Source organism: Penicillium waksmanii (genome assembly GCF_028829765.1).
Source record: "Penicillium waksmanii strain IBT 27052 chromosome Unknown utg000010l:1.0-3698451.0:1.0-3701458.0, whole genome shotgun sequence".
Taxonomy (NCBI): Eukaryota; Fungi; Ascomycota; class Eurotiomycetes; order Eurotiales; family Aspergillaceae; genus Penicillium; species Penicillium waksmanii.
This window is the reverse complement of record NW_026643256.1, coordinates 733,791-760,497: the sequence shown is the minus strand read 5'-3', so window position 1 is coordinate 760,497 and position 26,707 is coordinate 733,791. Positions and strand designations below refer to the sequence as shown.

The following is a 26,707-nucleotide window of genomic DNA, read 5'->3' as shown; positions in this document are numbered from 1 at the left end:
TACTAGAGTCCAGCTTCACGTAGCCAATCAATGCTGATCCCCAATTCTGAAACCCCGAATGGATCCTCTTGCAAGTCTTGAACAGATCCTTTCTGGTTGGAATGCTGGCTCACTAGTTTCGCGGCTCGCACAGCAGCAGTACGCTCTACCAACTCGACGAAGGGTTTCTCAAAGGCAGTATGATGCTGCACATTCTGTTGCCACTGGACCAGCATCTTCGTCACGACATCCCAAGCATGGTCAGTCTCGGCGCATAATGGACGAGCACATAGTTCCGTAAGCAAATAGGCCATAATATACCACTGCTTGTAACTTTTGCATAGCCAGGTCCATTGCGTGGTGACGGGATTCGTCTGTAACAAGTATGAAAAATTAACACTCTCGACAGCAGTCTCAAAGACTGTATCATTGCGAGGCGAATCTGAACTTGGCGGCTGTTCACAGGGTTTTTGGACAAGCAGCCATGCTCTTGCCAGTTGGAGCCGGATAATAGTGGCAGATATCCATTGTAAAGGCATATCCAGATCAAAATGGCTTAAATACTTATCGTGTAGCATTTTGCCAACTTTTGTTACTATAATTTCCTGGTCGGTATGGGGAACTGGAACACTCTTTTCGAGTATCGTCGGAGACCAGTATACCTCATTGAGTACCGTCGAGCACATGATGCAGTGGGTGATATCAGTAAAAATTTCTCTTTCAGGCGGGAGACTGGTCATTTCTGGGAAGAGATCTTCTCCGTCAATATTGGACGGGTACTTTGTATCAAACATCCCGGGTCTGATTTGCGTATCAACAGCCTGCTCCTCGGAGCAAAGCATATCCAGGATACAGATATACCACCACAACCGACGGCGCATTTCTGTCTCAAATGGACTGAGGTCTAGATTTTCCCCATCTATGTGGAGCTGCAAGCTCTGAGCAAGTCGAATTATCACGGCAGTCTTCGCCCAGACTAATCTGGTATTTCCGCCCGCGCGAGAGCAGAGCAGGAATACCACCGCGGCTTGGAGAATGACGATATTCTTAGCCTTGAGAATGTCCGCTGAGTCAAGAGCCCTTTCAAATGCGATCTCGTAGTTTTCTCTGGCGGCATCATATTCCTGGTCGATTTCGGACTGGCATTGCCCTGGGACCATGCTGATAACACCAGAGAAACAGATGGCGAGTACTAGTGACTCATGTGCGGCGTCTAGTTCGACACCATTCGCTGCATTATTGATTATTTGTTGCGTTGATGGAAGATGTAGAATGGCGATGAGAGGTGCAACATTTTCCTCGTGCAAACACCATAGTCTTTGGATCTGTCTAGGCTGAAAATATTGGAGGCGAAATTCATCCAACGAGAAGCCATCGCGGAGGTTGCAGGACTGGCCTGGTAGGCTGAGCGCGTTCAAGTTGGGAGTAATAGACCTCTGGGGCGTGTGGCTTGGTTGCGAAAGAGATCCCGCTGGGTAACTTGAACTTGAAGTTATATTTAGATTGCCAGTGGTCGATCGCAGCTTGTCTACCTCCGATTCCAACTCCTTGAGACGCGTAAGCAGCTCGCCAACGGGGGGTCGATTTAACTGCCGTGGTGCGCGTTTATCCCCAGGGAATATGCATTCTTCTCCATTCTTGATACATGCGGTGCAAGGACTTTTCCGATTGCATTTCACTTTTCTCTGATTGCATCTTGTACAGCTGCGCTTGTGCATTATGATCTCCACGCCGTCTGGTTTCGTATCCTTATGGACCATCACGCTGAGATATGGCCTTTCACACAGAGTAGAAAGAAGTGTGTTGTAGTCATGAGCTGACTAAAGTAGGAAAGCTAGAGATTTTATTTCAGATCTGTAATCAAGCGATCGATTATCTGACCTGCGCTGAAATTGAGGGGGATGGATGTGGGTCCGTGTTGAATTCGGGGTTGAAGTCGATGCCGAGATTATCAATGGATGACGTGCATATCAAGCCGAAGACCGACTTATTCAACACCGAACTTTTTTGCCATAAATATATGAATACCTCAGTGGGAAAAGTAGACTTTGAATTTATCACAGCCTCAAAATTTATTTTCTCACGCCCAGAATGCCTCGAACTGTCCTCATCACCGGCGCCACCGGAAAACAAGGTGGCAGTGTGATACAAGCACTTCTCGATCAAAATGCAGACTTTGAAATCTTGGCCGTAACCCGAGATGCCTCTTCCAAGAGTGCCCAGAAACTTGAAAGCAAATCCTCAAACATCAAACTTGTGCAAGGCAATCTTGACCAAGCAGAAGATATCTTCATCTGCGCTAAGAGGGTCACATCGAAGCCTATCTGGGGTGTTTTCAGCGTACAGGTAATTATGAGGGATGATCCTTGAATTGAATATTACGCATCGTCTAACATATGTCTTAGGTTCCTGTTTCGGGTGGATCAAATCATGATGCAGAGGTGAAACAGGGCAAAGGGCTGATCGACGCTGCCCTTAAGCACAATGTCAAGTTTTTCTTATACTCATCCGTTGATAGAGGTGGCGAAGCCTCATTTGATAGCCCTACGCCGATCCCACACTTTATTAGCAAGCACAACATCGAGCATCACCTTGTTCGAAGGGCGAAAGACTCCGGAATGGACTGGACGATCCTGCGCCCGGTCGCCTTTATGGAAAACTTCACTCCAGACTTTTTCGGCAAAGTCTTCACGACGTCTTGGAAAATTGCTGTCAAAAATAAGCCTTTGCAGTTAATTTCAACTAAAGACATCGGGTTCTTCGGCGCGAAGGCTTTCCTCTCGCCTGACCAGTACAGCGGAAGGACCCTCTCGCTTGCGGGCGATGAGCTCACCTTCAATCAAATGACTGAGACTTTCAAGACCAAAACTGGAAAGAATGTCCCGATGACTTTTGAGTTTGTTGGTAAATTGCTGATGTCGACGATGAAAGATCTGGGTTATATGTTTCGATGGTTCTACGATGTTGGATATGGCGCGGACATCTCTGCGCTCAAAGAAATGAATCCTAACCTGAAGGATTTCAAGACATGGCTCGGGGAAGAGAGTAGTTTTGAAACAAAATAAATAATTCTTTTCTTTTGGCTGTATTCTCTTCTCTATTGGCTGGGATTGCAGTACTCCTAATTTTATACAAATAATATTCTTCTCATTTCAGCACACATCTAAGAAAAATTACTCAAATTCAACACGAAGTCACTCATAATCCGACTCAACGCCAGACCAAGCTCCACTAATGGTCGGCTGTGTTTTTCTCCTTTGTGATTTAGTCTTCGAGTCTGAGTCAGATGGCCATCCTGGTCGCAATGCTTCTGGGTGAGGGCGGCCTGGAGAGGAATTCATAGTATCCTTAGGCAAGTGAAGACTCTCGGACCTGTCATGACTTTTAAATGACAAGAAGGCTTCTGATGGACCGGATCTAGTCGTTTCAGGTCGGGTTCCTAGGGAAATTGAAGCATCCACGCCTTGTCGCAAAGTCGTGTATCCCTGGGATCCCCATTCAGTGGTATTCGAAGACCTAGGTAGAGACCGACCCTCTCGATGATTGTTTTCGCCGCCAGAGTGGCCCTCATAGTAATCGAAATCCAGATGTTCCCGGATCACGGGCTTTTCGGTCATTTTTTGTTTGAGCCGACTGACATGATCAGCGCGATTCCCCTGCTCCAGCGCAATTTCGGCATCCGTCTTGCCCATAGTTTCATTCATGTACATCTCAAAGTGGTGACTTGTTTCTGCGACAGCTCTAAAATGCCTTGCCCTCAGCTCGCCTTGTAAAGCTTCCGGGGTGGCGTTGGGGATTTTCTCCATCTCGCGCTTTTTCGCGACAGTACGCATTTCGAATCGTGCCAGCGCTGCCGCAATTTGGAAAGCATTCCGAATCTGTCTTCCGTTCCATCTTCCTTTTCCATATTGATGCTGCTGCCAGTGACTGAGTGCAAAATCCAGAATCTCTTCTTCGTCGACTTTCAATGGCAATTCGGCATGCTCATCCGAGTCGCTGCCGGTATCGAGTATGATGTGTCGTTCTTCCTCAATCTGTTTCAGTTTTCTTATATTTATTCGCCATATACCCTCTGTCTGGTTCTTGCTCAGTGGTGGGTAGTAGAGAATGACATGGATTCTAGACTTGAAAGCTTCGTCAAGCGTTCCGACTCTGTTCGTTGTCAAGAATAGGATACCATTGTAATACTCCAGGATACGAAGAAAGACTACGTGCCTGCAATTAGTTCAAAGCTCTTGAAATTTGGGACTTGCAAGTCGCACCTGATACCAGGGCATTCCGCTTCAAATCCCAGGTCGAACGTTGCGACAAAAAGACATCTGCTTCATCCATCAGCAGAACACAATCCCATAGATGTGCCAGGCGAAAGATTTCTTTCAGTGACGATTCCACCTCGGAAGGAGAGAATCCAAGATCACCGCATGTAATAGTGAATAGGGGTTTTTTCTTTGCATTGGCGACAGCCTCCGCCGTGGAGGTCTTTCCAACCCCTGGAACACCATGCAGTAAGATGACGAGTCCCCTTCCCTTGTTCTGAATAATATCCTGGCTCATATTTGCCATCTTCGGGTCTCTCTCGATATCCTTCCTTTCAAAGTGTGAATCAACCACCGCATTGATCATTTTCTTGTGCTCCTTCGCAATGAATACATTCTTAAATTGCTCGCCTTGGTCTGCCACAAGTCTGAGTTTTCGAATATCCACCGGGACGAACTTACGGTCTTGAAGGGAATAAGCAAAGAGTCTTCGAGGGAATAAAACAAAATCTTCATCTTCGACCTCATCACTCGAGATTCCATCGGGGTTCCTGCGCCTCTCCCTTTGATCACTGAGGAATTTGTCGTTTTTGAGATTCAAATTTCTTTCTTTCGTGTCGATGGATGTGCCCGTATAAATTTCATCTTGGAAGTTTGCTGCGACTTGTGTCCGCTCTTTATCAGTCCAGATAGTTCCGGGAACATCGTCAATCATAACCGAATAATTATCCTCGCCATCGTGCAAAGCTGGTATATGCGAAATGGTCGACCAGCGGGGATGGGCTTTCAATGCCTCAACAAAATCGACAATCACATCACTGTCAATGTATTCCGGATAGTCATAGTCTCCAATAGTCCAGCCCTTGTAAAACAAATACTTTTCGGAAATGCACCTCTGAAAAAGTCTCCCCTGGTCATCCAACTCTTGCAGTATCCGTTGATGATCCTGAGCAAATCTAACAGGATAAATGTCCAGCGACTGGATATCTTTCTCTCCTTCGAAGTACGGAATCGTCACTTTCCCCTTCACTGGGATGTATGATTCACCGTTGTGATCGATCGAGTAACACCTGATCAATACTTTGTCATTTTGGGAATACCCATCCGTACCATGGTCGGGGTAAGTGATTGAATATACTCTCATCACCCGTCGGCTTCGAAAAGATCTATCCCTTGCCTTGCCATTTGTGGGATTCGGGGCATTCGGGTTGAAAAGGAGCCCTCCCAGGCGAAATAGATACCACAGATCGTCGAACCTGACTCTGTTTGGAGTAACTTTGCCGTTTTGCTCTTCAAATTGATGATAAAGAGGAATCAGTTCGCTGTCAACAAATTCGACGTAGACCCTCATGGCCCGTAGAGCCTGGACACTATCAACCATGTCCGCAGACACGTTATTCGTAGATAAATTTCTCTTTCTCGCGCTCCCTGGCTCCAATGCACTCTGGTCTGTTTTTTCTCCTCTCAAAATGGACCAGTGCTCGGCCGGTTGGTTGCGCTCCGTTTCGCCCCATTTTGCTTCTAGATCAGAAAGAATGGTTTTCATGGTGTCATGGTGAAATATCAATGGCTTGAAAGGGCGTGCAAATGTTGTGCAGTCCATTCTGCCGTATCCGATGACTTTATTAAGAATGAGGAGAAGAGATGGAGATCGGATCCGCACTCTATATGCAGATCTCATGTTCGAGCGCGTAGATCTTTCTGATCTCCTCGGCTTGCCATGATTGATTAGGAGCGTGGGATCATTGGTTGAGTCAAAAGAGACCTGTGGACCAATTTCTTCAATCTCTTGCTTCAGATCAAACCCCGCGCTAAGGACTTCGATTGCGCATTGATACTCATCGTCCCTAGAATTGTTTTTGAACCCATCATAACTGAGCCATACGACCTGGGAAAGCGTTGGTAGAGAAGAAGGGTTCGAGATGCGGCGGGCTTTCTTTCGTATCACTGATCGGCTGCTAGCCCTTTCCTTGTCGGTTTGTGGTTTTTTATCTTTCAAGTTCTCCAAAAGCTTTGCTTCGACGGCGGCTAGTCGTTTCTCCAAAACATAGATATGAAGTCTCTCCTGTGAAGCACTCCGAAACTGTGGAACTTCCCACGGTTTCTTATTACTTGGAAATTGGCCGGCATTTTCAACCTCGGATTCGGATTCGGAAGCGAGACTTTCTTCTTCTGGCATCGTGGAATCGGAACCAGCCTACCGGATTAAAAAAGTTAGCTTTGTATAATGATTTCCTCCACGAGAATACTCGCCCCTGTTGCCATTTCCCCTAAAAATCTCCCTGTCGAACTTCCCTTATGGTTAGGTTGCATTTGGATAGGCATGGCTGTCCTTGTCCGTGACCAGTATAATAGAACAGAAGGTGTTTTTTGCAAGCTAAAATTGTCCCCAAAGATGCCGATAATACGACCTCGGATAAAATACCTCAGAGGAAGGCTTTGCTACAGTTCCAGGGATTTGAGCCAGACAATATGCTTTTAACATCGAATGGTTGGCCTGGGAATTACATGGGTTCAAGCGGCGCCGCCGCCATGCAGCCCACTACACAATCACCCGTCAGCACACAAGAAAAAGCAAGGCTGGTCAGTTATATTGCGTTCTCGTATTAAATTAAGCTTGCGAGCACCGCTAATAGCTGATGAATTGAACAAGTCTGCGGGAAAAGCCTCTTCTATCGAGCTTACTGCATAGGGGCTGGGGGCACTGGATGATGATTGGCCCCATGGACGCGGCTTTTGCCCGGGCGATGCATGCGAATGGCCGGCCTTGGATAGTATTTTATGTGGGTAAGATGGGGCTTATTCAGCTAAATGCGTGTTCTGTTCTGATTAGTCTCCGAGAAAGTTGACTTGGCTGTTATTTTGATTACCAGCCCCTCGTGGTGGCAGAACGAAGGAGAGTCTCACAATCAGCCTCATCGTAAGCCTTTCACCAGGGTGTCTGCAGGGATGTGGCATAGTACCAGTACTCAAATCATCAGAAAGCCTCTGCCTGCTGCTGCTTTATATTCTGCATCTTGTTTGCGATTCTTACCAGCCTACACTTATTGCCCAGATATAACAATTTTGTAACAGATAATAATAAAGATCTAGATGAACTCGATACGAAAAGCCGAATCATCTCCAAAGGGGAAAGTCGCGCAAGATTTCATATCCACTCATGCATCGGAGCATCATGAAGCGTTTCAGAGGCGCGCCTACTTCGATACCCAACGACAGCAGTATGTAGAATGGGCCCCACATCGGTAAGTGTACTCGCAAGCGACACTGAGAAATTCATGCTCACCAAGCTGAATGCAGTGACTTGGCAGCTGCACTCGAACGGCATAGGGAGAATGGAGATTCATGCTTCGACACCGCGGGGAAATGCACATGGGCTGATGTGCTTGATGAGATGAGCATGGCCGAAGAAGAGTACTTTGCTAAAGGCCGAGGCTCAAAGAACATTGGTCGGAGAGCATTTAGGAAAGCTGGAGACTATGCTTCCTCTATCAGCCCGTGGTTTAACTTAGTTCCCGATGACGATGGCATGAATGTCCTGAGTGGCGGTCTCAGACTTGTCTTTCAGGTGAGCAGCTGAGCTACCTTACAAATTGAAAGAAGCTGAAGCTAAATGTTTTGCAGATTGCCAGGGAACAGGCCGAAGCCCGAGAAAAGATCTTGAAAACATTTCGTGATTTTGTAACAATTCTCGACGCAACACAAATCAAGCGGCAAATTTTTAGATCCAACGGAAAGCTCCGATCGTTTGCATTAGACTTGTATGAGGCCGTTCTAGTTGCTATGACGAAGCTGATCCATCGGTTGAACCGCCATCATTGGTGTAAGTTTCCAAGGATACTGTGCAGGATCTCAAATGAGTCAATTTATATTCTGAATACCGACTAGGGGAGCGAGCTTCGGCGCCGGCCTCGGCGCCTGTCTCTTCAGCAGCAATTGACGATATATTATTCGACGTTAATAAAAGACTAAATGACGTGCACCGTTGTCTCGACGATATACGGGATCAAAGGCTCAATTCCGTTCACCAAAATGTTGTCTCCAGTCAAACAGAATTGCATGCAGTGCGCTTGAATACCAAAACAATTGAAATTGATGTCCGAAACTTGAACGATGATTTCAATCATTTTGCGCAGCAAGCTCAAGTCGACCAGGAGAAAATCGATAGTATACAGAGTGGGGTTGAACGAATCAACGAAAATATCGATCGCTTGCTGACGGAACATACACTTGATGCAAAGACCGGGCTATACCATATGCTTTTGGATACGATTCGAGGTACAGCACCAATTTGTATGAATCTCTTGATTTTCAAATTCGAACTGACATCTGGGGATATGATTAGCATACGAGCTGCAAAAGACCGCAAACCAGAGACCTAATTCTCCCAAATATCGAATTCTTCAACTACCCCAACTGTTAGAAGCCTTGCAAATATTTTATATGAGACCAACACAAGACCTCGAATATGTGGCTCGACAGGGGCATACCTTTGATCCGAGAGCCCAAATGCAGGCTCAGAGTCTAACAAAAACACCTGAGTTCCAACGTTGGCTTGCCTCACATCGGCCGGACCTGCTTCTTGTTGACGGGAACGCATATGTCCCGGGCCCGGGCCGTATTTCGGCCATGTCTGTATTTTGCGCAGTCTTGGTGCTTGGTCTGATAAAAAGCAAGAAACACATAGTGCTGCACTTTTTTTGTGGCCAGCACACAACCACCCAAGACAATATGAGCGGACCGAAGGGGCTCATGCGAAGTATAATCACCCAATTGTTATACTGTGGAAAACAATTCGATATCGATTTTATCGATTCCCGGACTTATCGCGAGTCACTGGAAGCACAATCTCTTCCGCATCTTTGCGACATATTCTGCAAACTCATTGAGCAACTTCAACTCGACACGAGTGTTTTTTGCGTCGTCGACGGGATCTCCCTATATGAAGGAGACCACTGGCTCGAAGAGCTTTGCTGCATATTTGAGACACTCAGTGCGCTTATCGAAAACGAGCACCTGCAGCCGATATTCAAATTATTACTCACGAGTCCCTTTGCTAGCCGGCAGCTTGGACACAAAACCGCGACCTCTCGGAAGGTAGTTCTCCGGAGAAGCACAGTGAATGGCATATTAATCTCCGAAGGATCCGTTTGCAAGAGCTGGGGAGATCGAGAGCGATGCAGAGCCCCTTCCTCGAATGTACAAGTAGAGCATGGCGAGACTTCGGGTGAAGATGAGTATGAATGAAAATACAGGGTGCAGTTGAACAGGTGGAAAGAGGCAGTATGATATGTATAAGACTAAATTCGTTGTAACAACACCAGAAAAACGCCTGAAGAGCTTGCCAAACAGCCGGGGAAATATGCGCAGCTCTTCCAGGATGATAATCACAGAGCGTAAGATCGTAAAATGCCAAGTGGCTCAGAACTCCATCGGGTCAGCCTTCACTGCCGTTTTGGTGTCCTCGCGTTCTCGTTTCACTACCCGCTCCTCCTTGAGGAGACCAGCAATAAATGAACGGAAGAATTCAATATAAGGCTTGAGACTAGTCTTTTCATAGTCCTGCAGTTTGCGACCACTGCCCTTGATGTCCGAGCCATTCATCGCGCTGCCGTCTGCATCGGGCATATCCGCCTCCGTGGTGCCGGCGGGATGTTTGGCATCATGTTCGTCAATCTCTGCCAGTAGCTCCATGACAGTTGGAACAGAAAGAGGATCAAACTCTTCTGCCTTGCGAGGGTCGATAGGAACACAAATTCGGCCCGTGCCAGGGTGAATGACGAAGGGGCTTTTCAACAAGTGAATCATCTTCTTACTGACCTCGGCATCAAGGCGCGGATAAGTGTATTCCAAGACAATGTCTTGCTTTGCGTCGCGAAGAGTGGCAGTGTTCAATGTGCTGCTCTTTCCAGTCTTCGCCAGGGAATCTATATCAGCCCATTTGCTGACACTGGGACGATCCGGGGACGAGTCCCATTTCCTTCGCAATGCGTCATTTAAAGACTTATCGGGCAGCAAGCCCAGAAGTCGATCCGCCTGCTCCGAGCCTGCAAAGGTATCCTGGTCGACCAGTGTCGTCTGCGCAAAATGATTCTTCAATATGTCAAGACTGCGCGTAATGTGAGGATGCAGCGGCCTCTTGAGGTTCACTCGTTTGCCGCTTTGCGACCCTCCCCGCAAAATCTCGAGATAACCAGCGATCGCTCGGCGTCTATCGTCTGACAAATTGCGCGCCCGTGGGTCGCAAACCCAAGCGTGGGCACCACGACGACCGGAGTAAACCCAGAGAATATGCTCGAATCCAAAGTCGTCCCGTAAGGCGGCATCAATAACCTTGATTGCCATTGTAACAAAAGCCCAACACTTGGCGCAAATCGTGGCCTTTTGACAACATGTTCGAATGTCATCGTAATCGGTCATATCGATATCGAAAACGAGCTCTTTGGAAACTGGTTTCATCTGGCCCCCTCGAAGGGTTTTGCGATCGCGAGGATTGGTGCTGTACACGGGGCCAATTTCGAATCGAGAGGGGTTCATTTTGAGAATGTCCTTCCGGAATCTGCAATCATTCAATCAGATCCATGTTCACATTGCATCGCAGTTATGAGAGGTCAGTGCAGGAAAACTCACAGGTCAGCGGTAGGATATGACTGGTATCGGAGGTAGGCATCATTCTGGAGAGTCAAGGCGAACTCTCGGTTTCCAAAGTCTCGCGTTGGTACAATTCCATGGTTGAGCCATTGGAACAGGTATCGGAAGGGAAAGAGTCGTTGATAGAATGCGAGCATGACATCTGAGTCGACACCAGACGGAGCCGGTGCAGGTTCAGGCGCAGGGGCCGGAGATGACTCCATTTTCACGTCTTGCGCGGTGGAAGCTGGAAACTCCTCGTCCGAGTCGTCGTTGAAAAGATCCTCCACCTTGACGCCATTCTCGGTGGACCCCTCCACAGGGGCATCCGGAAGCTCCTCGTCATCCTTTCGAGGCGAACCAGCAGGTGACACTGGGTGTGGCATGGCGGGCAGTGAAGTCAAGTCTCAAGTTGAAGATACGATGTGATGCGATGTGATGATACGTTCGAGATCACGGGCGACGCGTCGAGACGCGTCGTGCCCTAAGCCCTAGGTCACGTGAGAATGATCTATATGCCCGCAAACGGACGACGCGTCTCTAACTCTACTCTGCATGGCTATAGAGATGGTCAGTCGACTCATAACTCGCCGCATGTCTGGAAACTTGCAAGGCCAAAGGATCACTTGGTCTTCACTAAACACCCTCGGAGTCAGAGTTTTCTCTCCATCGCCTTCCCCTTGCCGTTTGCGGCCGTTTTGTCACGGTGCCTGCCAACACCTGGAGCTCCCCTGGATGACAACAAGACTCCCACCCTGTGTTGCTCAATAGCAAGCAACATCTCCGCCAATCATATTAACAGAGCAGCTGGTTTTTGTTTCAGCGGGGTCCAAGGTAGAATTTTCATCGTCTTATTTGGGAACTCCTCCACGCTTCGGTAGTGGGGATCAAAGTCCAATCCGGTCAGTCGAGTCATTATCGCCTCGTCATGGATTGAGAACGGTCCAATTCCACCATCGCTGCCAACTTTTCATGCCATGTCTCACCTGCGAGAACGATCGCTTCCTATACGGGATCTCCTTTGGCGGCCAAATGGCCAAGTCTCCGCTCCACATTCCAATCAGCGGGGATTGCCAATGAGAAGAGAACTGCAACTCTCAAGGCCTTGGTCTACATTCCTGGACGCTCCAGGGAACCCTCTGATTAGTCCACTAGCGCTCCATCTCCCCTTGAACGGCGTGGGCATGGTTGGCACTTCCTGCACCTTCCAGCTCGTAAAGAGACAATGCCTACTAAACGTTTGATTGAAGCCCGCTACTCTTCGCCCGTTGACACTGATCCACCGACGGTTGGTCCCGAAGTGAGGCTTTTGGAAGATTCCGCATTCGTCCTCTGGTCACCTTAGCTGGATGGACAGCCCATGTTTTAATTTGAACGCTTCTTAGCCCCGGAATATGCCTTCAAGTAATCTACCAAATGAATAGCCTTTTCAGCTCTATACGACGAAATGTCTCGTCAATCTTCAATGATCAGCATAGATCAAACCTCTGCTAACCAATCAGGCATGGAGACTGACATCGCAGATCCCCCATCGCCGACCACAGCTCTTCTACTCGATCTACTTCCGCATTGGGAGATCTGGTGGATCCTCAATGGACTACTGGCCAAAATGATACTGCAAGATGTCACGTTTGCATCTCAATCCACCATAGAGACGTATCATCGCCCACTATTATCACCCTATAGCCGTCCATTGGTGCCTCTGACAGCCATGGTTCTACTGTCGCTGCTCCTGCTTTCAGCCAAAGACAACAGGGTGTGGATCAGGACAATCTTTGCTCTCCTATGCGAAAACATGGAAGTTGGATCCATCATGACTTGACATAGAAATAATCTCCTTTCGAAAACAGCATAAAAGGCACCATGTCCTGCCTCATCCTCGACATTACTTTCCTACTTCTTCCACCTCATCTTCATTCGTTACCATCTCTTTTCAAGCAAGTTTTCAAGGAAACCCCTTCAATTTCTCGAAATGATTCCCTCCATTGCTCTTGTGGCCCTTGCTGCCAGCCCGGCCTTCGCCGGTGTGATGCAGGCTCGTGGTGAGGACTTTGTCCGTCCCGTCGAGCACCACTCGTCGGAGCACCACTCGGTGTCGACCACCCCGTGCACCACCTCGACCACCACTCAGCCGACTACCAGCACCACCACCACCCACCACAGCACCACCCCGTGCACCACTAGCACCAAGTCGACCACCACCCACCACAGCACCACCCCGTGCACCACCAGCACCAAGCCGACCACCACCACCACCAAGCCGGTCACTACCCACACCACCTCCACTCATGTGAAGCCCACCACCAAGACCATCACTGTTGTGACCACCTCTTGCCCTGGTATGTCTTGATAAATTATGTAACCACACATCTTGGGTATATCTCTAACTCTACATCTAGTCACCTCCACGGTTGTCAGCTCTGGTTCCCACACCTTTACTGTCCCTGTCACCGAGACTAGCACCATCACCCAGACCAGCACTGTTGTCTGCACCGAGTGCGAGAACATCCCCACCATCATCAACAAGGTCTCCAGCTCGGTCCCCAGCTCGGCCCAGTCCATCCCTGTTATCCCTGCTCAGCAGACCACCGCCCCCGCTCAGCAGGCATCTGCTCAGCCCTCCCAGCCTGCTGCTGCCTCCCCCGCTCAGCCCGAGCAGCCCGCTGCCTCTCCTGCTCAGCCTGAGACTCCTGCTGCCTCTCCTGCTCAGCCCGAGACTCCTGCTCAGCCCAAGACTCCTGCTCAGCCCGAGACTCCTGCTCAGCCCGAGACTCCTGCTCAGCCCCAGACTCCTGCTGCCTCTCCCGCTCAGCCCGAGACTCCTGCTCAGCCCGAGACCCCTGAGACCCAGCCCTCCACCCCCGCTCAGCAGAACCCCAGCACCAGCTCCGTCCCCTTCCAGGGCGCTGCTTCCAACACCAAGCCCGTTGCTGGCCTCCTGGCCGGTGTCGTCGGCCTGATGGCTCTTCTGTAAACGCGCCCTAGGGCTGAGTGCAGTTTCAACATTTCGTTGTTCACTTGTACCTGAAAGCCCCGTACTTTTTCATGATTTCTCGCTCGATCTTTGTGGTGGAGATCTGAGGATCTGAAATTCCGGGATGTTGTTGTTCCTCGCCTGACTTCCATGTCATATTACGGCCCGCTTGATCTCTTCCTTGCAGGGGCGGAGAAAGAGTTGCTTGGTCATTTCGAGATCTTGTTTGTTTATTCTTTTGTTTGATTTAGATAATACATAATAATAATACTAAAATCTGTTTTGTGAATCTTCAACTTCATATCTACCATTAGTGATGATAATGACTCCATATAGCGAAGACGGTAAACATATTTGCCTAGTATCTTTCGCAGTGGTTTCCAAGATTCACGTTTGCTTTACAGACGCTGGATTCCCAGGCGAACTTCCAAGGAAAGTTCACTGAGCTCCATGATGCGGCGTTCTACAACTCCTACGACCTCGAAACTGCGCCGAATAGAGAGAAGTAAACAAGACTCTCTTGGGAAGCCGTGAGCAGCATCACTTGTTGAGGAATGTAGGCTAGAGGCCATCAATCAATCGTTCACGAAGTTTGGCCTATTCAGTTAGGTTACAGGGCTCGCTTGGTCGTCCCGTCCTTCCTTTCCAAGGTCCTCTTTAAGGATGTAGCAGATCAACCCTTGTTCCAGGGCTTCCGGCAACCCGCTGAGCAATTTATAGCTAGCATACGAGATGATGTGGTCTCTGCTCCCAGTGAACCAAAGATTGGCGTTACATATATCCCTAGACCCAGACACGAGCAGCCGAGATCTGTTGTCCGATCCATGTGAGCCAGAACTGATTCTATTTGTTTGTCCAGGTACTAGTACTTTGGCCGCGATTTAGGGTACGGGTAAGGACGACATGGATAGCAGCTTTCTCCGGAGAACAGACTTCCAAGAGTCCAGGTCGCTTGGAATAACATGAGCCTCTAGACATGCGGTGCTATTGAAAGTCTCTCTTAATCCTAGAGGTAATTCTAAGCTTGGAACTCATCCACAGAGGCCGGCCAGATCTTGTGGGATTCTATACGGCTTTCACTCCGTCACGTCGATACGTGTGGGAATACAAAGTACAGAGTGCACACGCACAGGCTTATTTGAGTAGAACACCCGATCTTCTCCAAGCAGTCAGACAAGCCGACAAAATTGATGAAAAGGGGCGTTCGCGTCGATCGGAGGTAGTGTAAGCCCGATGACACGGTGCGGCGAGGCATGCGCAAGCACAGAGACCAAGCCGCGAGATCCAAAAATGGGAATAATCATTGATGTTTTCCGGAGAAAACTTTCAGAGATTAAACTGAAAAGAACAGATACTACACTTGATCTAAGCCAATTGGCAAAGAGAGCTGGAAAAGAAAAAAAGAAGAGGAAAGAGGCGGGAGGGAGGAAGTACTTATACCCTGGCTGGCCAGGGCGGTGAGTCACTTACCCGCGCTAAACTTTAGCGACAGCCTGTGCTAACAGGCGGCGTCTATTTTGGGTTAGGATCGGTGGTGGTGGTTGCCGTCGCCATGGTTGAATAGTAAGTGCCAGTAATACTATTAGTGATTGTTGCTTGGTAGGAGGATGAAGAGGCAGCCCGGGGTAGCTGAGGAGGTGCAAGCCGGGGCGGTCAATTCTATTTGAGTCCCGAGTCTCTTCCCCTGCTAGGTATGGCACGCCTCGATTGAGGCTACCTATCTTCTTGGCTTGAATTTCAATATCTAATGCTGACATTTATAGGCGACCAATCCAGCCTTGCGCTACGTTTATTCCTATTGTGGTGCAAGTTCAGGCCCGAGTTGAGGGTTTCACCACCGGGCTTCAAGGTCTTCTTTCTTCACGGCCAGAAATAGATAGGTTCCAAAAATGGTCAAATGCCACCTGCGCAGGCGCGACATCTCTCTTGTTCAATTGTAGAAAGATCTATATAATATGAATGCAAGCATCGTACCATTTTCTGTCATCAAACAACTTTTGATAAAGTGCCAATACTATGGAAACGAAAATGAAAAATGAAAAATCAAATAGGTGCGGGAGGAGTCTATGCATAATCAACAGAACGATCAACGATTTACCGTTGACCCTGCAGCTCTTGTTCAACCTCAGCCTTCACGATTTCACGAACACCCTCCCAGCCAGCACCGGCAGGGACCGGGGTGACGCGGCTCTCGCGCTGCTCAAGACCAATAAACTCCTTGGGCAGAATCTCCTGGAAGACATAGCCGTCCTCAGAGCGCAATGCCAGGTCAACCGAACCAGCAAACTTGGCGGGGTGAGCGGTGGACAGGGAGATGTGGTAGGCGCCGGGGTACTGCTCAATGGAGCGCTTGGAGGCCGCAATACCAACGGCAGAGTGGGGGTCAAGGATGTATCCACCAGTCTTGGAGCTCTTGGCACTGCTAGGACCGTTCTTGGGGAAGCAGGTCTTGTAAACGCTGCGGATGGTGGAGATGGTGTCCTCGTTGCTGACACGGTGGCTCTCAAAGTCCACCTTGGCAGCCTCGAGCACAGCAGCGGGAACTTGGAATCCGCCTTGAGACTTGAGCTGATTCAACCAAGTGGTGACGCTCTCACAAGCGTGTTGGCGACGCTCCTCTGCGGTGCTTGCGCTGTCGGTCTGGAAAGCCAGGAACCACAGCAGACGCTCGAAGTTGCTTGACACTAGAATATCCATCGCAGGGCTGTGGGTCTCCTTGACGGCCTCGGAGGATGCGTCCAGGGCCTTCTTGGTATAGTGGCCACCACTGCGGAAGAAGCGGTCCAAGATGTCGTTCTCGTTAGTGGCGATGGTGAGCTTCTCGACGGGGAGGCCGATGCTCTTCGCGAAATATCCGGCAAGGATATCACCGAAGTTTCCAGAGGGCACCACAACGTGGACCTTCTTGTCCTTGTTGAAGCTGGTGGCCTTCTTCTTCAGAGAAAAGTAAGAGTAGAAGTAGTAGGTGATCTGAGCGAGGATACGGGCCCAGTTAATACTGTTGACCGCTCCAAGACTGTGGGTGGAGTTGATATCTGGGTCGGCGAACAGGGCCTTGACGATGTCCTGGCAGTCATCGAATGATCCCTCCACGGTCAAGTTGTGCACGTTGGGGTCGAGGACGGTGGTCATCTGCTTCTCTTGGATGGGAGACACCTTTCCGTTGGGGAAGAGGATGAAGACACTAGTGTCCTTCTTATTGCGGAGGCCGTAAATGGCTGCAGAGCCAGTGTCGCCGGAAGTCGCACCAACAACAGTAAGGTGGTGTCGGTCCTTGCCGACCTTACCCACGTTCTCACGCTTCAGGAAGTATTCGAACAGGTTTCCGAGAAATTGAAGAGCGACACTTTATGATGTTAGTTGAGACGCAAGTCCATGTAACATCGGGTGTTGGAAAGACATACTCCTTGAACGCCCGGGTAGGCCCGTGCCAAAGTTCCAGCAGGAAGAGGTTTTGCTCGGGGTCGAGTTCGACCAGGGGGGTCCGTTCGGGGTGGTCGAATGTAGAGTATGAACGCTTAATGATATCCTTGAGATCGTCGGAGGGAACCTCGTCGGGTGAGACGAAGAGGGACATGATATTGAAGGCGAGGTCCTCGAAGCTAGCGTCGGCCCAGCTCTCCCAGTTCTCGGGCAGAGAGGGAATCTCCTCGGGGATGAACAGGCCACCATCACTGGCAAGGCCTTTCATAACAACATCCTCGAAGGATTTCTGCACGATAAGAATTGGATCAGCGAATCTGTTGCTGCGCATCGAAACACCCCACTTATTTTTGACAGCGCAAACGTACTCCGGACTCAGCACCCCGAGTGCTGAGGTATTTCTGTGAAAGTGTTGGCGACATGATGTAAAAGACAGCGAATCGGTCAATTGACTCGAAATCAACGGGAATGCAGAAGAAAGCAAAGATCGGAAGAGGCGAGGCGGGCAAATGTGAATCATCGCGAGTTCCGCGGGGACTTTGGAGGGGCGGCTTAATCGGGTTTAGCGCGGCCGAAAACGGAGACCCGTGGCGATTCGAGCTTTCCCATTGGAATAATCTACTCCGTACAAGTAGTACAGTATACTTCAATTTTATATCTGGTGTGTACATCTCGTTCTTTGTCTATGGTCATTGACATTGTCTATCGTCTATCATCTATCATCTATACTTGTAACTTCGTATCCTTATCATGATCATTACTCGTTCGCCAGCACGTAGCGGTAACGGGCCTTGCCAGCCTCCATCTCCACAATCGCGCGGTTGGCATCCTTCATGGGGATCTCTTCGATCCAAGGGTGGACGCCCTTGTCGGCGACCAGCTGGAGCATCTCGCGGATCTCATCGGGGCTGCCAACCAGAGAGCTCTCCACCTTCAAGCGACGCATCAAAGGACGAATGGGAGCATACAAAGTACCATCGTCAGGAAGACCAACCTGAACCAGACTGCCGTTGGTGCGGAGCAGACCCAGGTACTCAGTCATGGGCATCTAAATTTCAGAATTAGCCTCTCATTCAGTCTTTCATCCAAATGGCAATAGTACTCACCTTGGTAGAAGACACAGTGGAAACAATCAAATCCAAAGACCGAGCATGCTTAGTAGCCCAGTCAGGCTCGTCCTCAGTCGCAATGTAAAGATCGGCACCCATCTTCAACGAATCCTCGCTCTTATTCAACCGACGCGAAATGGCAACGACCTTATCAGCCCCCATAGCCTTGGCAAAGAGCACGCCAAAGTGACCAAGTCCACCAACACCAATGATACCAACCCGCTTGCCGGGTCCACAACCATTGTGCTTCAGGGGACTGTACAGGGTAACACCACCGCACAGCATGGGCGCCGCCTCAGCCGAGGAAATCTCATCAGGGATTCTGATGGCAAAGTGGGCTGGCACGCGGTTATACAGAGCATAACCACCGTAAGACTTGTCGCCATTCTGGTGAGTGCTGTTATAGGTGCCGGTGAACTTCTTCGAGCAGTATTGCTCCGAGCCCATGGCGCACTCTTCACAATCGCCCTGGCGACCCTGGCACGAGTCACTCTGGGCACCGACGCCGACGCGGTCTCCAAGTGCAATGCCCTTGACCTGAGATCCGACACGGACGGCCGTGCCGACGATCTCGTGGCCGACGCAGCAGGGGTACATGGTAGGTCTCTGTATAAGGTTAGCTAGAGTTTGATGGAAGCTACAACTAGTACTAGTATAGAATACTAGATGAACTCACCCAGCCGCTGCGAAGAGTATGAATATCGGAACCACAGATACCGCAGTGGGTGATCTTGATATCGACATCAGTCTCCTCCCACTCCTTGGGGGTAAACTCCTGCCATGTCATGTTTCCCTCGCTAGAGCTGGAATCCAGGCCCATCCAGCCCTCGAACTTGTAGTCTGTTTGCGCCATTGTTCAAGTTGTTTCTTTTTTCTCGTGAATACAGATTGATCTGTTCAAAATCGGTCTCAATTCCTGGGGCCACAGCCCCATTTATCCAAAAAAAAACAGCGGGCCCGGGTTTCCCATCCCTCCCCACAGAGACCGATGGAAAACTCGGTCGGGAGGGAAATGAATTGGTCAGCAATGGCAAGGTGCGGTTTCCGACGGAAATGATCAGTCTTTGGTCCCGGAGATATTGCACTTTTGGGGCAATTAGAGCCTGGAGGGCGTGAAGCTTAATTTGTTGGTCAGATTGTAATTTTTACTACAAAGTACCTCTCCATACTTACCTTGGGGAAATGGAACCCACTTCTTTTTCCACTGCGTGCCAATGCTTTTCCATGTATACTCAAGTACGTAAAAGACCATGGGAATCAGAATTGGATCTACTCTCTGTACTGCTAGTCAATTTGGCGTGGAGGCAGTGTCCTCTTAACTCCGCCTTGATGACAATCTCCACGCTAGCGCACGACTATCTGCATGTTTGCAGGGATACTGTATCACCGCTATCTATCTCTTAATCCCGACCGATGACAAATTTGGTACTAGTAGGTATAATACACTCACCCTCAGATTGCAACTACCGTGACTGCGTCTATAACCTCCCAAATCGAGCGATAGTCTCAACCCTACAGGTACCAAAGCAAAACTAAATTGCAACCGCTAATTGATTGTCATGAACGATTTTCAACAAGGTAGAAGATGTACATACAAGCCCTTTTTAGAAATCCAGCACATGCATAGCAAGATAAAAAAAAATTAAACATGTAAAAGGGACAAAAATAGAAAGGAAACGACTCTATCTCGTTCTGTTCAGATCCTCGCTTGAGAAACACTTGGATATAAAAGGTAACCGGCCACCCTCCTTTTCACAAAAACTCTCTAAAACAGGTCCATGATGTCCTGAGTGGATTTCTTGGACTGATCACCAGCTGGTGCCGGCGAGGTATTGCCAGACAAATCAAGACCGGAGAAGCCATTCATGAGATCGGCAGAACCGCCGCCGCCACCGTTAGCAGGGCTTGATGATGATGATGGCTGCGCGGCACCAGAGTCGCCAAATACGCCGAGAAGGTCGTCCAGGTTGTTGTTCCCTTGGGGTGCAGGGGCACCACCTGCGGGAGACTGCACGCGGACTGGGGTACCGGCCAATCCCTCGAGGCCGGACATCTGTCCGGTGGGTTCCTTTGACGCGGATGCAGGGGCACCGCCGTCGAAATCGATGTCCAGCAGGTTCTCGACGTTGTTTTGTGTCTGTGCAGGGGTGTGCCGCCGCTGACTGCGGCCGCGGCGGCTGCGGCAGCCAAGGGGTTTTCACGGGCGTTTTGAATTTGCTCCCTAGGGTGGGATTAGTAATTGGGTAAATTTCGGATGGAACAATGCAAACATACTCTATGGCAGCTCGCTGAACAGCGTCGGCGCCGAATCGGCCCTGTCCGACGAATTGCTCTGGAGGCTTATGGTATACGGAGGATAGAGTGGACAGCTCTTGGAGAAGTTGGTCCAATAGGGCTGGCGGAAGTGAGGAGATGGTGGTGACGATGGGGGGCTTATCGGATAGGACGATGCTCTTGGTGGCATCCTGGTCGCTGGTGTTGGAGAGGAGACGCCAGTAAATGTAGGCTCGGTCGCGAACATCCGGGTTATCATTCTCAGCAGTAGCGGCCTGAAGAACCCGCTGAACCAGGCCTTGGGCCTTATCGGGCCTCTTCAGGAAGAGTTTCACAACGGCAGTAAGAATTTGCAATTGAGTCTGGTACATATCAGTTTCAGTAGCTTGGCTTTGTGTGCAGGAAAAACACATACCTGAGAAAATTCCTCATTAAATCCATCGACGAACCCACCAAGAATATCACCCGCGTTGCTAATCTTTTCGGCGTACTCGCCCACAATCCAAATCAACGCAGCTCTGGCGTTCGGCTCATCCAGCTCATCAATGCACTGGCATAGAGTAGGGATGATCCCTTCATAACCAGGGTACTTCCGGAAGATATCTTTGATAACGACGATAGCCTCCTGGACAACATAGTTTACCTTGGTGTTGATCAAATCCAAGAGAGTGTTGACGCATTTCTCGCTGGCGCTTTCAATCTTGATAGCAACCTGGCCAATCGCTCTTACGGCACGGCGCACAAAATCCATATCAACCTCCAGAGCATACTCCTTCAATTCGGCCAGAAGCTGGTCAACATTGCGGTCGTTTGCTATCCGCACCATGATCTCGAGCTTCTGGAACTTAACATAGGGAGGGTCGTTATACTTGCAGAAGAAAACCCGCAACTCCTTGTTCAAGATGTCGGGCTGCTTCTGCAGTAAGAGGTCGATATTTCGCAGAGCAACATATTGCACCTCGGGGGCGGAGGAAACCAGCGTCACCAGAGGTGGAGCCATCTTCTTAAGGTAGGTCTTTGCCAGCTCCGGGCCGACATACTTCATATGCAAAAACACGCACTTGACTGCTGCTAGAACCACACTGGGGTTGGCGTGTTGGAACTGAGGCGCAACCCGTTCACAAATATGCTCCGATTCCTTGACATCGGCGGTTCGGTATTCGGCGAGTGTGCAGAGAATGGTCACGCGTCCCCATTCCGTACATTCGTTCAATGCCATAAGCATCTTCCGCAGTGTGTTGGGGGTCACCTGCAAAGCCTTGGTCTCGGGAGCGGTATGGACGATCTCTGAGAGCGCTGTGACTGCATTGGCCACCACCATGGGGTTCGGGTCACCGATCATCTCCTGGAGCATCTCCAAGAAGCCGTTCTCAAGACACATGCTTGGGTTGAGATCGAACAGCTTTGCGACACAGATGGCGGCGGTCTTGCGGACATATGGTGATTCATCGCGAAGGGTCTTGCGCAGCGGTTCCTCCATATAGTCCACCATCTTTTCCACCCGAATACAACCCATCGTGCGAATGGCCAGGGCTCGAATCAGTGGGTTAGGATCTTCCGAGTCTTGCACGAAGGTGTTGACGGCGAGAATGCAAAGGTCCGGATGCGATTTGGCGTAATTCCTAGATGAAGGGTTCCAATGGTCAGCACATGTGCCTCCTTTCTCTCTCGTTGTTCTCTCTCTGCGTCGTAGGACACCCACATGAGGTACAGGTAGACCAGTTTCTTCTGTTCCAGATCACCCGTAGCAATATTCTTCAGCACATCGGGAAACAAAGCCGAAACATCCTTGCCCAGGGTCATGGCCATGATCGTCTTCTGGATAGATTCCTTCCTATTCATCTGTCAGCCACGCCACGCCGTTTCATATGCCATCAATGCCTGTGCGACATCGGGCTATCCGACATACCGTTCGTAGGCATATTGGGATCTATAAAACTGTCAGTCAATCTGTCTCCTAGATCGAGGCCCAACGGCCACCTGTCCACGGAGGGGGAGTACATACACGAGCCCAGCTCGCAATTCAAAGGTCTCTCCTTTCCGGGGCACCGCAAAGGCGCCGCGGATCTTGTTCATCGCCATAGCGAGAAGAAATAAGCTTCAGCAACGACCAGGTCGTGCCTCCGCCAATGACAATCGGGGAGGGGAGTGGAAAGGGTCGAAGACAATGGGCGACTGCGGGGATCGAGAGCTCTCACGGTCGCGCGAGGTAAGGCTCGGAGGTGGTGATAGGAGACGGTTTCAAAGTATACCCTCCTCTCTTGGCAGGAACATTGAACGTAAGGAAAAAAGAGAGAGAGACTGGGAGCGGAGAAGATTCCGGAGGGCGATGGGGGGGAAGAAGAAAGAGAGAAAGGGTGTTTGGGCGATCAAAAGTTGTCCACAAATGACGGGGAGGAAGTTCCCGCTCTGCGACCTCCTTTCACCCCCCACGACCTTCCGTCAACAGTCAGCAGCCAGCGAGAATCTCTGGTATTCATTTCAATGGTAAGTTATCATTCTTTTGTTGGTCACTTCGTAGCTAACATATCTACAGGCAAATCTCCCCAATCTACGACGTCTCTTTGTCGAGGCTAGAACGGAGTTCGAGGAGAACGAGTACTCCCGCACCGCGGTATGATCTCATCTCCTTGATTCTAGGGTATATAAACGGTCCTTTCAATGTATTCTAATGCACATTGCAGTTCTATAATCTCGTCCTTTTTATTTCGTCCGTCGCCGTCTTCAGCCTGGCTGCTCAACGCATGAGCGGACCCAAGGTCGCCCGATAAATGACAAACTACATGCACTGCATCACAGGATATCATCATCAAGTGTTGTTTATTATCGGATATTAATACAATGACATGGCCTAGGATGGGATGCGCAATAGGACTGAACCATCCAACTCCGAGCAAGCCTTGTCATCAATCGGTTTCCTCGCCATCACTATCCAAAAATGCCAGGGCCTGTCGACCCCGAGCTGCCCGGCGTTGAGGAACTTCAGCATCACCACCCTCTCCTTCATCCCCGCTGGATTTACCCCAGTGTTTCGCTCCTTGTTGAATCTGCTCCAGATCTGCTTTGAGCTCGCGCTCATCCCGGATCTGCCGAGCCTTGTCCAAGGAATATCGACCCTTCATCCCGGCATTCTCCAACATCCCTTTCAGATGCTTAATCTTCGCCTTGGGGGTCTCATATGGCTGCAATTCACGCCACCACATTTTACGAATCCCGCACTTGACTAGCCAACCCTGAAGCCGCTTAATCTCTGCTTGGTCCGGGTCCGTATCTTCATCCTTAGCCTTGGGGGCCGCCTTTTTCTTCTCCTTTGGTGCGGTCGTCTTTTGGCGCTTCGGTGCTGGCTTTGGTTCTTCATCAAATACGACAGACATTTCACTTTCAGAATCATCTTTTGTAACTTCCGCGCTGGCTTCGGTAGGTTTGGGTTCGTCATCGGGTGCATCTGATGTTTCGGGCGAGGCCTGCTTCGTCGGTTTGGCCTTGGTTTTCTTTAACGGTGCCGTAGTGCGCTGCTTAGGCTTGGGAGCCTCTTCCTCGCTATCATCCCCCGATTGTTCAGGTTCCTCATCTTCTTCGTCTTCCTCCGAAGCGGGAGTTTCTGTCTTTTGGCGCTTGCGCGGCTTCGGTGCAATGTCGGATTTGGGTCGCTTGGGTGCGGACTTTTTGGGCTGAGGAGGTGATTCGGCTTTCGCTGGTTCAGGTGCTTCGTCTTCGTCTTCGCCTGCCTCTTGTTGGTGCTGCGTCGCCAAAATCGCAAGTTAGTTCATGTCACGATCAAAACCATACAACCCAGAGGATAATTGTAAAAGTCTTACCACTTGGTTTACGATAATCTCTTCACTCTTCGCCTTCCAATCGCCTGTAGTTCTAAAGAATCCCCCCTCGAGCTTCAGCTCCTCCTCAACGGCCAATCGCACTCGCTTCACGGTGATTTCCTCCCGTCTCCCAGTTTCGAAGCGGGAAGTAACCTCGTCGCGCAGCGCTTGTTCCAAGGTTTTGTCGGATGGTATATTGGGCGTATCAGCTTCGGGCTCGGACTCCGAGTCTGAAAGCGCATATTTAGGTGCCATGTTATATTGGTATATTGGGGTTGCGGTCCGTGGATCTTGGCAATAGCGCGCGATGTTGCGGATGAAAAGAGGATCGGGCGCGACGAAAGGTACTTGGACACGTGTTTCTTGAATAGAAGGCTTTGTGGGCAGGCAGACAGATCAATTCCCACTCCTAGCGTTCAGTTTCAAAACACGCGTCGTGATGGAGGAAGGTTGACGTGAAGAGCAGATGCGCTGACAAAGCTAACCGGGGGATCGACCACTCCACAGGATGTATCCGTTGAGGTGGAATTTGAGATCATACTGTACATAGTCAAATATACTGCTAGTAATGTATCTGACTTTTTAATTAGTAAATCTCAATTTGAATGGTAGATACAGCAAATATAGTAGTAGTAGGTAGTACCAGGTAATACCCCGGTTAAACAACTTGAACTCTTGAGGTTTCCAGGGGACTACTACCTAGGTAGTAGTCGAGGTACCGCGAGCCTGAAGTATAAATTACTGTACTCTGGCAGCGCTTGCCCACCTGGGCAAGCAATTTTAGTATAACAACAGCAGGTACTACTAGTACTACTAGTACAAATTAACTACGGACTACTAGGTATTTGCAACCAACCGTATCCAATTATTAGAAATGAACAATGCTAACCATGTAAGAGGACCCTAATAAAACGTCATCGGATTTGCGTGAAATCTGATTACGTCAGCAATTTTTTCTAAACTGCATACTAAAGACTGTAATTGCCTCGATTTCACTCCACAATAAGCATGCGATGATATAACCGAGGATGAATAAATGAAACTAGTATTCTACTAGAAGTCTGCGTACCAGAGGTATAGCTTACAAATACGTATTTACCTCTCTGTAGTGCTTAGTCACACTAGAAGACCGACCAGGAAACTTCCGAGTTCGCCGCAACGCCGCCCCGAACAAAACTCCCAACATCAACGACAATGGCCCAGGTACCACCCGAGCAGATCAACGCTCAATTCGGAGGCAAATCGAACCTCTTCGCTCAAACCGCAAGTGGATCCAGTGACTCGAAAGATCAAAATGCGACTGGAAATGCCCAACTACCAAAGGGCGTAGTTCTGGACAAGGATGGCAAGCCGTACGTCGCAAACCCAATATCCAATACACAATACCCATCATAACACCCACTACGCATTGAACAACTAGCTAATAGCAAAATGCAACGATTACAGCTGTCGGACCTGCACATCAATGTCCTCCTGGCGCGCCCTAACAAAACAAGCCCAATCTGACCCCTCCGCAAACACACCATCATCCACAACCACAACCTCCACAACCCCCCCTCGCAGCCCCCGCAACCTCCTCCCCAAGCTCAATCCCCTCAGACTGCCCGCCCGACGTCGAAGCCCTGGGCCGCTCAACCTGGACCCTCCTCCACTCAATGGCAGCAACATACCCAGAGAAAGCAGATACAAAGCAGCAAGATGATATGGGCGGGTTTCTGAAGCTTTTCTCACGACTATACCCGTGCTGGGTATGCGCGGATGATTTCCAGGGCTGGATGGCACACCCGAGTGGGAATAACCGGCCGAAGCTTGGTGGGCGGAAGGAATTTGGGTGGTGGATGTGCGAGGCGCATAACGAGGTGAATCGGAAGTTGGGGAAGCCGGAGTTTGATTGTCGGTTTTGGGAGGAGAGGTGGAGGACTGGGTGGAAGGATGGAAGGTGTGATTGAGTCATTCTTCTCTCTCCTTTTATTATATCATCCATGTCTAAGGTGCTCTGCTCTGCTATCTTTGGTAGTACTGCGGTGTGATATGTTTGGTGCTGAGATCTCGACTCTTCTAGCCTCTCTCTACTCCTACCTCTCTGCCTTTCTCCTTTCCTCCCCTCTCACCCAGATATCTCCACTTCTTGTACTTTACTTTTGTCTTTCTCTCCAGCATTCTGGGTGTTCATAGAGGATTTCTGTACTTCTAGCTGTAGACTATGCATCCCCCCTCCCCCCCAACCTATGGAATAAACGGGTC

General features: G+C 49.7%; 12 protein-coding genes across 12 annotated transcripts; 5 read left to right on the top strand and 7 right to left on the bottom strand.

The window, feature by feature from the left end:
- Nucleotides 1–2: 2 nt before the first annotated feature.
- On the bottom strand, nucleotides 3–1,739 carry N7481_012249 (Zn(II)2Cys6 transcription factor; the record flags this gene model as incomplete). Its single annotated transcript, XM_057271468.1, has 1 exon — nucleotides 3–1,739. The coding sequence occupies one exon, from the start codon at nucleotides 1,737–1,739 to the stop codon at nucleotides 3–5; it is 1,737 nt and encodes a 578-aa protein (XP_057115656.1).
- A 331-nt stretch (nucleotides 1,740–2,070) lies between these two features.
- Nucleotides 2,071–3,044, top strand: N7481_012248 (NmrA/HSCARG family protein; the record flags this gene model as incomplete). The annotated part of the gene is made up of 2 exons (XM_057271467.1): nucleotides 2,071–2,325; nucleotides 2,385–3,044. The coding sequence occupies 2 exons, from the start codon at nucleotides 2,071–2,073 to the stop codon at nucleotides 3,042–3,044; spliced, it is 915 nt and encodes a 304-aa protein (XP_057115655.1).
- Nucleotides 3,045–3,405: 361 nt separating this feature from the next.
- On the bottom strand, nucleotides 3,406–6,432 carry N7481_012247 (uncharacterized protein; the record flags this gene model as incomplete). Its single annotated transcript, XM_057271466.1, has 3 exons — nucleotides 3,406–3,464; nucleotides 3,512–4,186; nucleotides 4,242–6,432. Coding segments are annotated over 3 exons (2,925 nt in total), but the record flags the coding sequence as incomplete, so codon positions are not given.
- Nucleotides 6,433–7,328: 896 nt separating this feature from the next.
- N7481_012246 (uncharacterized protein) lies at nucleotides 7,329–8,617 on the top strand (the record flags this gene model as incomplete). Its single annotated transcript, XM_057271465.1, has 4 exons — nucleotides 7,329–7,480; nucleotides 7,536–7,803; nucleotides 7,860–8,058; nucleotides 8,124–8,617. 4 exons carry the CDS (start codon nucleotides 7,329–7,331, stop codon nucleotides 8,615–8,617), a joined length of 1,113 nt encoding a protein of 370 aa, XP_057115653.1.
- A 1,039-nt stretch (nucleotides 8,618–9,656) lies between these two features.
- On the bottom strand, nucleotides 9,657–11,251 carry N7481_012245 (DNA primase subunit PRI1; the record flags this gene model as incomplete). Its single annotated transcript, XM_057271464.1, has 2 exons — nucleotides 9,657–10,794; nucleotides 10,866–11,251. The coding sequence occupies 2 exons, from the start codon at nucleotides 11,249–11,251 to the stop codon at nucleotides 9,657–9,659; spliced, it is 1,524 nt and encodes a 507-aa protein (XP_057115652.1).
- Nucleotides 11,252–12,837: 1,586 nt separating this feature from the next.
- cspA (putative cell surface protein) lies at nucleotides 12,838–13,839 on the top strand (the record flags this gene model as incomplete). Its single annotated transcript, XM_057271463.1, has 2 exons — nucleotides 12,838–13,204; nucleotides 13,265–13,839. 2 exons carry the CDS (start codon nucleotides 12,838–12,840, stop codon nucleotides 13,837–13,839), a joined length of 942 nt encoding a protein of 313 aa, XP_057115651.1.
- Nucleotides 13,840–15,933: 2,094 nt separating this feature from the next.
- On the bottom strand, nucleotides 15,934–17,593 carry N7481_012243 (threonine synthase THR4; the record flags this gene model as incomplete). The annotated part of the gene is made up of 2 exons (XM_057271462.1): nucleotides 15,934–17,185; nucleotides 17,244–17,593. 2 exons carry the CDS (start codon nucleotides 17,591–17,593, stop codon nucleotides 15,934–15,936), a joined length of 1,602 nt encoding a protein of 533 aa, XP_057115650.1.
- A 426-nt stretch (nucleotides 17,594–18,019) lies between these two features.
- N7481_012242 (NAD(P)-dependent alcohol dehydrogenase) lies at nucleotides 18,020–19,224 on the bottom strand (the record flags this gene model as incomplete). The annotated part of the gene is made up of 3 exons (XM_057271461.1): nucleotides 18,020–18,310; nucleotides 18,369–18,977; nucleotides 19,048–19,224. The coding sequence occupies 3 exons, from the start codon at nucleotides 19,222–19,224 to the stop codon at nucleotides 18,020–18,022; spliced, it is 1,077 nt and encodes a 358-aa protein (XP_057115649.1).
- A 912-nt stretch (nucleotides 19,225–20,136) lies between these two features.
- Nucleotides 20,137–22,727, bottom strand: N7481_012241 (putative AP-1 adaptor complex subunit beta; the record flags this gene model as incomplete). The annotated part of the gene is made up of 6 exons (XM_057271460.1): nucleotides 20,137–20,548; nucleotides 20,646–21,007; nucleotides 21,061–22,267; nucleotides 22,348–22,479; nucleotides 22,555–22,575; nucleotides 22,651–22,727. 6 exons carry the CDS (start codon nucleotides 22,725–22,727, stop codon nucleotides 20,137–20,139), a joined length of 2,211 nt encoding a protein of 736 aa, XP_057115648.1.
- Nucleotides 22,728–23,129: 402 nt separating this feature from the next.
- Nucleotides 23,130–23,416, top strand: N7481_012240 (DUF5310 domain-containing protein; the record flags this gene model as incomplete). Its single annotated transcript, XM_057271459.1, has 3 exons — nucleotides 23,130–23,132; nucleotides 23,182–23,259; nucleotides 23,330–23,416. 3 exons carry the CDS (start codon nucleotides 23,130–23,132, stop codon nucleotides 23,414–23,416), a joined length of 168 nt encoding a protein of 55 aa, XP_057115647.1.
- A 135-nt stretch (nucleotides 23,417–23,551) lies between these two features.
- On the bottom strand, nucleotides 23,552–24,718 carry N7481_012239 (putative transcriptional regulator; the record flags this gene model as incomplete). Its single annotated transcript, XM_057271458.1, has 2 exons — nucleotides 23,552–24,385; nucleotides 24,464–24,718. 2 exons carry the CDS (start codon nucleotides 24,716–24,718, stop codon nucleotides 23,552–23,554), a joined length of 1,089 nt encoding a protein of 362 aa, XP_057115646.1.
- A 939-nt stretch (nucleotides 24,719–25,657) lies between these two features.
- N7481_012238 (flavin-linked sulfhydryl oxidase) lies at nucleotides 25,658–26,412 on the top strand (the record flags this gene model as incomplete). The annotated part of the gene is made up of 2 exons (XM_057271457.1): nucleotides 25,658–25,815; nucleotides 26,049–26,412. 2 exons carry the CDS (start codon nucleotides 25,658–25,660, stop codon nucleotides 26,410–26,412), a joined length of 522 nt encoding a protein of 173 aa, XP_057115645.1.
- Between the last annotated feature and the right edge of the window lie 295 nt (nucleotides 26,413–26,707).